An 11,990-nucleotide genomic window follows, 5' to 3' on the forward strand; every position below is an offset into this window, starting at 1 on the left:
ATTTATTGTTACTTTTGTGAGTTTCAAGTGATTTCAGTGAGAATTGTGGGTTTTTCCTTCTTTAACTGAGGGGTACCAACAATTTTGTCCACGTGTGTATATTGACAGGACTCTATAAAGCACTATTGTGCCAAACCATGACTGTAGACTCTTGGATTTCTTGTATTTGGTTTAAATTCTCTCAAAGCAACAGATAATGATTAACTCTGTAATGTTACTGGCAACATTCAAAACAACTGTGAGGTCATGATTTCCCATTTTTGCCCAGAAAACTGTCCACCTTCATAATGGTTCCAGATAAGAAACTCTAGTGTTTTTTCTTCTCTTTGTGCACCATCCTGTGACCTCTCGTCTTTATTGTATCTGTCCTGCTGTCCTCTCACTCAAAGCCGGTCATTACACTTCTCTCTCCATTGCTCTGTTCTGGTAGTTTTTCCTGCTCACTGTCTTTTCTGAATCCGTCTGTATGTTTTTTTTGTTCCTCACTCCCTCTTTCTGACCCTCCTTTCACCCTTTGTTCTGTTCTTTCATTCTGTTCTGTGGTGGCTGTTCCCTCTTAAATCTCTGTATTAGGAGGTAGGTAATGCTTCTTCCTCCTCCATCCTCCCAGTTCATCACAGAGTGCCTTTGTACCGGAATTGGCTGTCATTTTCTCCTTAGCACACCAGGCCCCTGAACACGCTGGCCGCCTCATATAATTGGCTTGTTGTGTCAGAGCTATAAGTGGGAAAATAAGTTTAGAATCACTGTGAGGTGACGGTTTATCTCATTCAATGTCGTGTTGGAGCTCGTTCTGCATGGGGATTCCTCTTGTGGCTCTGGAAGAGGCTGGATGACGCAGAGGGCTTGTCTCAGTTGGTACACACTCAACGCATTCATTTTTACCCCAAGAAGCCTCAGCATAAAAGATGAATCCAACTCCAGTGCCACTCACTACATCTCCCTTTATTTCACGAAATAACCCCTGCAACATAAATAGGTGAAGTGATGTCTGCAGAGACTTAGGCAAAGGGCTTTTTTTAAACACACAAAGCCTATGTAGTCACTTCATTATGCCTTGTTTCAATGGTAATGCAAAGATTTCTAATTATCATGTGCTGCTTTCCCATGTTTCCAGTCTTTTTGCTTCAAATTTAGCTCATAAGCGATGTTTGTTTCCATGTAGATTCGAAGAAACAAACGCCCAGGGGTCAGCTGAACAGGCCACCTCATGCTCCGTACCATTGGAGACTTCCCTGCACGTCATACAGCTCCTTTGCAGTTTTCAGCCAGAGCACGCAGTCATGCTCGAGCTTTCGTGAATGGGCTGCTTGAGTCTGAACCGTGGGAATGCATACCTACCGCTGCGTGGCCGGTCATGCGGTGATATAAAAGAGACCCTTGCCCCTTTTCATTTTCTTCCTCTGTTCCTGCCCCGCGGCCCTCAGTGTTTACACTCACTACCCGTTCATGGATCCCTCTTTGCTCTCTTTTTCTGTTCTGCCCTCCATCGAACTAGCTGCGCCTCCAAGATCATTTTAGCTTTTTCTCATAAGTGAATTCCACATCTAATTGCAACACCATCAAAGCAACCCCAAATGTTTAATGAGAGAAGTTGTTGTCGGAATGAGGGGCTGTGCTGGCGTGTCGGGGCGGTAGATATGACGTGCTGCTGCGCTGCTCTGATGCTGTGAAGCTCCATACGCTCTCTCTGCTGAGAGGACTGAGCCTGCTGCTGTGCCTGAATCCATCACCATCAAACCTGAGCGGCATGTCAACAAAACTTTGTTTTTTGGACGTTTTTTTGAGCGTATTCCAGAAGGCACCCGATCACAAAGATGACGGATCACCTCAGTTGGTTACATGTTTGTGTAATTCTTGTACTCTGTGACACAGTAAAGAGACTTGAGCAGGTACAGATAGATTGTTTTAATTAAAATGACTAAAACACAGAGCTATAAGATTAGATTATAACTAGCCCATGCTCTTTAAATTCCATTTAGTGCATGCTATCCCTGAAGCACATGGTCAGTCATTTTGCAATATTGTGCCTGTTCTGTATGAAAGGACTTTAACTTCTTGAACCCTAGGCGAATTTATAAAAAAACATCCTTAAATTCAGTCGGTAACAGCTGCTAAAATCCAAGGCTTAAATGAACAACCTCAGGCCCTATGGATAAGAGACACTTGGGAGAAATTATGAAATTCCAAAAGTGTCCTTGTCCTCATTAGCAGGCCAGAGTGAATTTTACTTCTGCCTCTAAGTTAGGAAGTAAATAACAGCTTTATAACAACGAATTAGAGATGCTGATATTACTGAACCTGTTACTGCTCCTAAATTTAATACACAATAAATGCTACATCAATTTTAGTCATAGTAGCAGCAGGCAGCAACGCACTGAATGTGCCACACTCGGTAAACATCGAAAAATGCTGCTGGCTGCATTTTAATAACAGAAACTGTCATGTACGTCAGGGTGCTTTAGGTCCATCCTAGAAAACCTTTTAGGTAGTGTCTACAGATACGGACCCGTACCCGTAGCCTGTGGGCTACGGATACGGCACTTTCCATTTGCCAGACAGATACGGACCCGTACGCGAGTCTCGCGAGTCAAGAAGCTGCTAACCACTGCAAACTGTTGAAAGGTAAGCAAAGATTAAGGTTAGGGTTAGTGTTAGGGTCAGGTTTAGGGTCCGTACCTGTAGTACTGATGCTACGGGTCCGTACCGCTAGCGTCTACCGGGAGTCACGTGACCAGATCTCGCGTATCTGATTGGCAAATGGCAAGTGCCGTATCCGTAGTCCACAGACTACGGGTACGGGTCCGTAGTAAGCCTGTTTATGCAGCAATAATACAAATTGGCATAATGTGAGATACCTCCAAACCTTCCTACATTTAATACCACTAAACTAAGAACTGAATGATAAATCAGCATCAGTTTAGAAAGCTGCAAAACTGTGAGGTCCCGTTGTAGAAAAGCATAATAAATGTCATATTTTGAGAACGAAATCAAACATATGGCTAACAGGGATCAACTAGTAAAGCTTCTGTTTTGTATTTACCCAACAATATTAGGTCCTATTTAAATATTCATTCAATTTCAGTGAGTAAACTGCAGCAGATGCACCTGATGTAAGCAAAGTGAAATAAAAATTGCTCATAAATAATATGGCACAGGATGTTACTACAGCTTTGAGTATATGATGAAAATCTGGGTCAAGTGAACATTACATTTTGATTACATCAGTAACGGCTGCTCTGTTCCACCCAGTCAGCAAACATGTTCTTATGCTGCACGTATCGCAGATTGCAGATTGACATCAGCCACATTATGTTATACTGTAGGTAAATTATTCATAGTATCTATGATGTTGTAATTAACAGAAAATCCAGTAATCCCAATAATCTAGATTTATCTGACGATGTGGACAGATGGGGAGATTGTGCTTCTTATAATGAGACGTCTTTATATTATTCCTTTAACTGCAATGTTTAAAAAAAAACAACGGCTTTGGTTCAGACAGTGGTTTTATTGTTTTTCTGGTGCTAAAAGGCTCCAAAACTATACTCTCTCTGCAACAATCATGAGTCAGTGCAATTGTCCATCTTTTTTTCATATTTGGAAAATCTGATTTTTCTTAAATCAGCCTCACAAAACCCATAACTCTCACTGGTCAGAGCAGTTTAGTTGTCACATGTATGTGGTGTGGACGTGTCGGGGATTTCTCCAGGAAGCCAACAATGGGTTCGACTGTCTTCACCAGCCCCCTCCTCCTCCTTCCCCTCCGCTCGCCTGCAGGCATCAATCTCAGAGGACTGGGAGGGGGCGCCGGAGGCACATTCAGCCTCTGATGGAGCCTTATAACGCAGGGAGATGATGATCAGAACCAGATGCGGCACGTGGAGCTGGAGTCCCCTGTCGATTAGCTTCAACATGCACAAACACTGTCACCTCTCTGGTTTGATCTTAAATGTTGTGTGTTTCTCTCCCACAGGTGGCCGGGTGAAGACTTGGAAGAGGAGGTGGTTTATTCTGACCGACAACTGCCTCTATTACTTTGAATACACAACAGTAAGTAGGCTAATCAGTGTGTGTCATATGACATCTCGGTCTGTTTTTTTGTTTTGTTGTTTACCAGAATGCACAAGACACATCTTTATCTTTTTGCAGATTAGCAACAGAAAATGGATCTTGAAGGAATTAGCTGGGCGTCATAGCAAATTGGCTAATCCGCTTTTCTTGCTGCGAGTTAGATGAGAGGATGGATACCACTCCTAAATATGAAGCTGCAGCCAGGAGATGGTTATCTTAGATTAGCTCAACGACTGGAGAGAGAGGGACGCCAGCACCTCTGAAGCTCACAAATTAGCATGCTATATGTGCTATTTTAGGAATATGTGTTCAAAAAAAAAAGAAAAGAAGTGCAAAACCAGCAGTTTGTGGTTTTATGTGGCTATTTTTGCCTGCGAGCAGTGTGTTTTTGGTGTATCCACTGGTTGCATGGCAACACTAATACTCAAGAAGCCACCTTCTAGCACACAGCCCCTCCATAAACCCAAAAATAGTTCTCACACTTTGACTGCAGTGTATTTTTAGAAATTTATAGTCTCATATTTTGCATACAGACTTGATATTTGACATCTTATTTCCCTCTCGGCAATAAAGCAAATAAATTTGTTTTCCAAACCTGTTCCCTTCAGAATCTAAGTACAATAAATGAAGTTTTACATTTTGAAATATTTAATCCAGCCGTGTTAGTCTAGCAAAGTGTGTACAATTTCTGAAATTGCAGAGGGATTTTAAGTAAAGTGGAGCCAGATGAAACAAAGGGCATCCGTTTAGACAGAGAGAGGTACAGGTCTCTGCCTTCCAGCTCTGCTATTTAACAGATGCTGCCCCTCTGACCTAAATGAACCTCACTCCAGCAATTAACATGAGACATCATAGGAAACATCTGCAATGTCTACAGCGCACATCTGGCCCCGCTAAGCCGTAAGCCAAATGCCTCCCCCAAAACCCCACAACCTCGAATCCCTCGGCATCGCACAAACTCAGGCTGTGGCGGGGCTACGCACACACTCTGAAAGGCATGCTCTGAACCAGCTGTGAGCAGCTGTCCCAGGGCATTTCCTCCCGCTGTGCACCCCTCATTAGAAAGAAGATGACAAGCAGGGCACGAGGCCGTTCCTCAAGGACCCCTGAACACACACACACACACACACACACACACACACACACACACACACACACACACACACACACACACACACCGCTCGCATCTGGGCCCCCAGACACAATAGCTGGAGGATGGAGAGAGTAGGGTTACGTCTCCCTCGGGTGGCGTCCCCTACATGACCAGGATGAATAAAAACCTCCAGTGTGCTTTAATTACACCTTGATTTGTACTTAGATTCTGTCAGGCTCCAACTAAAATATAAATAGAGTTTAAAGCATACGCACTGTGGAAATAAAAGGTGTGTTTTGATTTGAAATTTGCAGCTATTGTGACTAATTTGATTCTTGGTGGAGATTTGAACTCTTAAAGTAAAAACTCTCACGTGGCTATAGTCATCCTCTGACAGCCATATTCATTCATTCATTCGTTCGTTTTATTTATTTTTTAAAACCTCCAGGAGCACAGTGATGGACAACCCTATTATGATAGATAAAAACTAAATGTAACTGTTGCACAAGCAATATGAATAAACACTGAGACAAATAAAACATCTAAAAAAGAGAGAGAAAATGATGAATTAAAGATAATAAAATCAAAAATACCTAACGATAAAATGAATAAATATATTGACTAAATATCAGCAAAGTGAAATAGGACATGAAGTGAGTGAGTCTTGGTTGTTTTGCAACAATAAGAGATTTGCAACAAATTTTTACACCAAATGAAAACAAAAACTGTTTCTTTTTTTTCACTAAGATCTTATATCTTACTATGAGACAACAGACAAGAGTGATTCTAGCAGCTCTTTGAGGTAAAGTGGCAACAGAAAGCTTTTCAGCTTTACCCCCTCATATTTCCAAAAAACATTACTGTTGGTACTGCCGTTATAACGGCCAGATTGCTTTCCATTTTTCTTAGAGCCTTGTAAACAATATAAAGGAGAGACAGACCACCTACAAATCCTGAATAGACATTTAGGAGAGACTAATATAACACCAAAGATGGCCTTCTCGGAAAACCGGCCTCTTTTTAAAACTGGCCTTACCAGGTAGAGCTCTTTCTGCTGTGAGTCAATTCTAGAGTTTGTTTGTTGTTTTCTATCAAGATGAAGCTCTTTCAGTGAATTAACTCATGACTTGTTGGTGCTTTTAACAGTGTAAGCAAGAAGCTGCGGGTACCACAAGTGACTTGACATTAATCTGGGCTGGGTGCTGTGTTCCTTTCATGTCGCTGCGCCCTCACTGCACACTGATATTATCTTTGTCCTCATGCAGATCCCGCAGTAGATGGTGGTAAAGAGATATGCACGCACTGAATGAGTTGTGTGTTGATGCTGAGGGCTGTTTTTCCCCTATGTGCCTGCAGGATAAAGAGCCTCGTGGGATTATTCCTCTGGAAAACCTCAGTATCAGAGAGGTGGACGAGCCAAGAAAACCTGTAAGGACCAAACTGGAATGTTCTCAACACCTCAACAAAAGCAAAAAATACAACAAAGATTGGATATTTGCTCATCAGATGGTTGCCTCTTGATGTCTCCACAGAACTGCTTTGAGCTCTACAACCCTAACCACAAAGGTCAGGTGATCAAGGCCTGCAAGACAGAAGCGGACGGGCGGGTCGTCGAAGGCAACCACGTAGTGTACAGGATATCGGCCCCCACTCCAGAGGAGAAGGAGGAGTGGATCAAATCCATCAAGTAAGTGTTAGTGTGGATCCATTTACACTGAGAGGGCACTTAGCCAACGCCAGCCTGCTCCCGTGTGGGACTTTCTCATGTCTGACCTTGACTGCGAGAAACACACACACAAACACACAAACACACACACACACACAGCTGTGAGGTTAATCATGAATGTGCCGACCAGCACAAGTGCACAGGCAGCCTGGTGACTAAATGTGACTCTGTTTCTCACACTTCCATGCAGATAACACTCAGAGGTGGCTTCTGCTCTGCTGGATAAGCTCACTTCCTTTTGATTAGAGCTCGACAAGCAAAGAAAATCACACGCACTTTCTCACACACTATGCCTTGCTGCACGTTTGAGTGTTCTGGTTGCATTTACACCTCCAGATCCAGAGGGCAGCTTGTTAACGGGAGAGTGGAGTGGAGGTGCTGCTGCAAATTGGACCCGGTGGATAATTGATCAGCTCACTGGTTATCATCCACTCAGCTGCAGCTTCACTGACCAAAAGGATCGATATCAGAGCAGAAAATGATATTACTCAATCCTACCACGCTGTAATGATATTAAAAAACCACTCAGCGTTGACAGATGTGTGTGGGTTAAGTGAAAGCAGTGGGCTTTAGGGGTGAGTTACTGGAATCTTATTCGACTGAGGCTGCTTCATGTGCAGTTAAAGCGACTGGAAAGAGGAGAGAGGTGATCATTTTTCTTGGTTTGGAAGATTTACAGGCCATTGACCTTCACATGACACACTGTCTGTTTCACATCCTGTCGGAGGTCTCAGAGTGAAAAAGCACAAGTGTGCACCACGAGTGTTGACTTGTACTGACTGCTGATTCCAGTAGCACACATAATGACGGTCACAGAAAGAGGCTCGGCAGGACAGAGCTGTGCTGCCGAATCCACACTCTCACTTGACTGGCTCGACGAGTGGGGCGGCAGACTGTCCTGTGGTCAGCAGATTTCACACACACCTACGAATGCACACACACATGTACACACACACACACACTGTCCCAACTGACTCATCTACAGAGCTGGAAACTGCTCTTGTAGTAATGGTACACACACACACACACACACACACACACACACACACACACACAGGACAGGCCGCCTCAGCACGTCAACCGTTATGCTGTTGGGAAAGCAGATAATTACTCAGCATTATTCCCATCTTCACCACACTGACAGCACATCAGGGCATGAAGTTTGATTCTTCTATAGGAAGCATGAGCCGCTGTGGGGCTACTTAAACACACGCTAACAACTAAGGCCAGCTATAATCAGATTTTGTATAGCAGCTGTGAATTGTATTTGTCATGTAAGTAGTGTATGACTTTACAAGCCCACAGAAAATTCACAAAAAGAATAATTACTAGCTTTTTTTTTTTTAGTTTATTGTTATTGGTTTCAAACAAAAAGCTGAAAAATGAAGCCATGGCTTAAGTGCTAAAAACAGAAGTTCCTCTAACGTCCACTTGAGGCACCAAAAGTGAGTCAGTATCCCCATAGACCTCCATGTTAAAATGCTCAACTTTACAGCAGAAATAAACATGTTTGCAACCTGGTCCGGAAAGAAGTTTTGGTCTCTATAGCTAATTTCCTTGCTCATGACAGTTATACAAAGGGTGAATTTTTATTGAGCCAACCACGTTAGATTGTATTAAATGGAGTGAAGTCATGTGATCGCTACCGTTGAAAAGTTTGGGGTCATTTCCATAAAAACCCACACTTATTCACACTGTTCATATGCTAACAAAATTGCACAAGGGTTTTCTAATCATCAGTTAGCCTTTCAACACCATTAGCTAACACAATGTAGCATTAGAACACAGGAGTGATGGTTGCTGGAAATGTTCCTCTGTACCTCTATGGAGATATTCCATTAAAAATCAGCCGTTTCCAGCTAGAATAGTCATTTACCACATTAATAATGTCTAGACTCTAATTCTGATTAATTTAATGTTATCTTCAATTCCAAAAAATGCTTTTCTTTCAAAAATAAGGACATTTCAAAGTGACCCCAAACTTTCAAATGGTAGTGTATAGAGCACATTTCAACCAGCAGAAGTTGACCCAGTAGTGCTTTCCAACTGAGATACAAGATTAATGTTAAACACTTTACCTGGCTAATTTCAATGTTTAAGTCAAAACCTTACAATATTTTAGAGAGAAAACCAGTAATTCCCTCTGGGCAAAGATTTTAGAAGAAGAACTCCAGGAGAACCAGGCTCAAGGAGGGCAGCTGTCTGCCTTCACCTGCTGGGTTGAGGAGGACATACTCAGGCAGAATTAAGGGTATGACCACTTTGAATGACGGGTCGGTACCGTCACATGACAGATCATGGCCCAGATATCTTTGCCCACAACTTCACTTTTGTGTCACTTTTGTTGCTCATTTTTTGATGACCCAGGAGTTAGGACGAGCCATGCATGTGACATCATGGAGGATTCATCTTTATACACAGTTATTGGTTTTATAGCTTGAAACTTCACTGTTTAACTTCAGTTGCATCACCCTCATAGTATTGTTCTCTGTCTACCAATCAGCTGTACACTGCCCACACAACACAGAAGAGCAGGCACAAAGTTAACCAGCTAATGAACTTAGCAGATCAGTATTCATTCGTTCATTTAGATGTCCATTAGCTTCCATCACAGGAGTTACTAGTCTTCCTGAGGTCCACATTATCAAAATACATCAGTAATCAATCTGGATAATGCAGCTGGTCAGGGGCTTGTGGGGCTTACCTGATAATACAGATTCATTATAAACAGAAGTAAACTATAGTGAAGCTCAACTTCTATAGGGAATCAGGACAGGCTGCTTTGTTTCTGTAATGCTACCGTGGTCTGGGCATCCTCGGGCTAAAAGGAGCTAATATTCGATTTTATTTGGCATCAATAGGCCACAAGCACAACACTAAATGAATGCTAATGCTACTTTGTGTCTGATGTGTGCAGAACATACAGCTGTTGGCCAACATGTTTAGTATATCAGCTTAAAATCTGTCAGTGTGTCAGCCCGTTTCCTCTCCTCATCACTTAATGCAGCTTTAAACTGGCTAGCACACAAAAATCCACCCCAGAATTCTCCTTATGATGTGCTTTATTTGAAGTTCACAGTTGTCAGATTCGCCCACATTTGTTTGGTGTTTTGTGGACAACGTGAATGACGAGATGCTGAGATATTTATAGCACAAACAAAGGTGAAGTTTGTGTGAAGATCAGGTTTCTGAGGCATAACAAATCCCCGTAAATGTCAGGTCTTTGGTGTTGATGACTCACAATCGAAGCTGGGTGGCACAAGACGGGATGTGTTCCGGGAAAGATGCACTGATACCACAGAATAAGATTTGAGCATTAAATGTTGTTCACAGTGTGGATGAATCTGTCCTTGATGAGAGCATTTGGAAGCAGTCAGTCTTTAATCTGTTCCTTCCTGTCCTCTCCACAGAGCGAGCATCAGCAGGGATCCTTTCTACGACATGCTGGCCACCAGGAAGAGGAGGATAGCCAATAAGAAATGATGACTGCCCACCTGCAGCTACATCTGTCAGCTCCATTTCTGTGACCAGGAGTCCTTGTCTGTCTGTGGGTGTGTGTTGTGTGAGTCATGAAGGCCTCCTATCCGTTCTAGCAGCAGACACAGGTGGGACTGTATCTTTAGCACCACCTGAAGATTGTCTGCACCTCAATCCTTGGCTGATGCAAGATGCTTGTATTTAATTGGGCACGGACTCTCAATATTGAAGTGAAGCACAGAAGAAGGAACTGAGTGACAATGAGTGAGAATTTGTTGGAGAGATGGCCACATCTGCGATTGTGGGATCTTTTCATACGTTGTGAAGAGACTGCCCTCTGCTGGACACATTAGGAATTGAATCCACTGCGAGGAGTTGAAACCTGACTATCCATTGCCATAGAGCTGTATTCCGGTCATTCCGAGTCCCAGCCAGGAAGATTCCATTTCATTACCTACACCTCCGTCAACAACTGTCAACATTTTTTTGTAGTGGCACATGACTACAGAAAGCCTCAAGCTCACCAGTCAGCTGGTCTGACTGGTGGCCCTCAAGTGACTGTATCTGTATATGCAAACGATTTATTCTAGAAATTCGACCTTGGTTCTTCATTTACTCTGTATTATTTCTACTCAGGCCAACAAATGGAAGCAAGTTTTGAGAACATATATCGAGTGTAATGACGCCTATGAAGTGGCCACAGTTTCAAAAAGCTATAATGCATCATATATATTGTCATCTGAAAGTATTTTATGTATTGAAGATCCACCTTTGTGATCATTTCGTTTGTATTTATTTTCTCGTTTCACAAAAGAGGCAGCCCACCCGACTTACATTATTATGCATGTATAGTATATAATGTACATATCGTATTTTTTTGTTGTGTTCATGTGTCGTGTAAATCACAATGGCTGTAGCCTATACCAGTTCACTTTTTTTTTCTTTTTTTTAAGTTTGACAGCTAACAGTTTACAATAGTGGAAGAGGGACCTTGTGCAGCTCCTCATGGAGCGGTGAAACCTCCTCACACTGTGTTATTACTGAGGATCAGATAATACATGATGTTATACGAAAGAAAAACAGGACATTAACTCTTCGAAAAATGAAACAGACAAGATACTGGAATTTTCCAACTGGGTGAATGCTGACTGGAATCTGAGGACCGTTTTCCCACAGACAGATCAAACCAACCCACAGCCAGAGCTTTACTCACTGGGTGCATCTTTTAGGTTTAAACATGGTTTGATCTTTCTTTGAGGAAACTGCTCCTGAATACTTTGATGTAGACTTTGAATAAAAATACATGCTGATCAGAAAAGTGTTCTTGCGTGCATGTGAATTCAGCGAGAAATGCTCCAAACTTACCACGTCTTTAGTTATTTCGAACACGGAAAGAGTGTTGTGAGTAAAATAGCGTGAGCTGAGTCTCCTTGCTGACCCATAGAGCTAGAAAAGTGTGTATTTAACAAAACCTGAATACAGAAGAGTGCTGTCAGTTAACTGATCTACATCATAATTTAACTGTAGTGGAAAGTTTCTTCAACAAGAGGCTCGAATACAATCAATTGATCCTATATAATACAAAGGCAGACAGGAGCCTCTTTTAGTGAAAAATCCCTG

The 11,990-nt window shown here is 42.4% G+C and overlaps 1 protein-coding gene across 1 annotated transcript in view; it reads left to right on the top strand.

Annotated features, from left to right (window-relative positions):
- The window catches only part of LOC110953565 (cytohesin-3), a 45,068-nt gene extending 33,380 nt beyond the window's left edge, over window positions 1-11,688 (top strand). Inside the window, exons 10-13 of the mRNA XM_022197646.2 lie at window positions 3,977-4,053; window positions 6,524-6,595; window positions 6,700-6,854; window positions 10,304-11,688. Of these exons, the coding sequence (XP_022053338.1) occupies window positions 3,977-4,053; window positions 6,524-6,595; window positions 6,700-6,854; window positions 10,304-10,376 (377 nt within the window). The 3' untranslated portion in view covers window positions 10,377-11,688. The remainder of the gene's footprint in view (window positions 1-3,976; window positions 4,054-6,523; window positions 6,596-6,699; window positions 6,855-10,303) is intronic.
- The last annotated feature ends 302 nt before the right edge of the window (window positions 11,689-11,990 follow it).

This window comes from Acanthochromis polyacanthus, chromosome 19 (genome assembly GCF_021347895.1).
Source record: "Acanthochromis polyacanthus isolate Apoly-LR-REF ecotype Palm Island chromosome 19, KAUST_Apoly_ChrSc, whole genome shotgun sequence".
Classification (NCBI taxonomy): domain Eukaryota; kingdom Metazoa; phylum Chordata; class Actinopteri; family Pomacentridae; genus Acanthochromis; species Acanthochromis polyacanthus.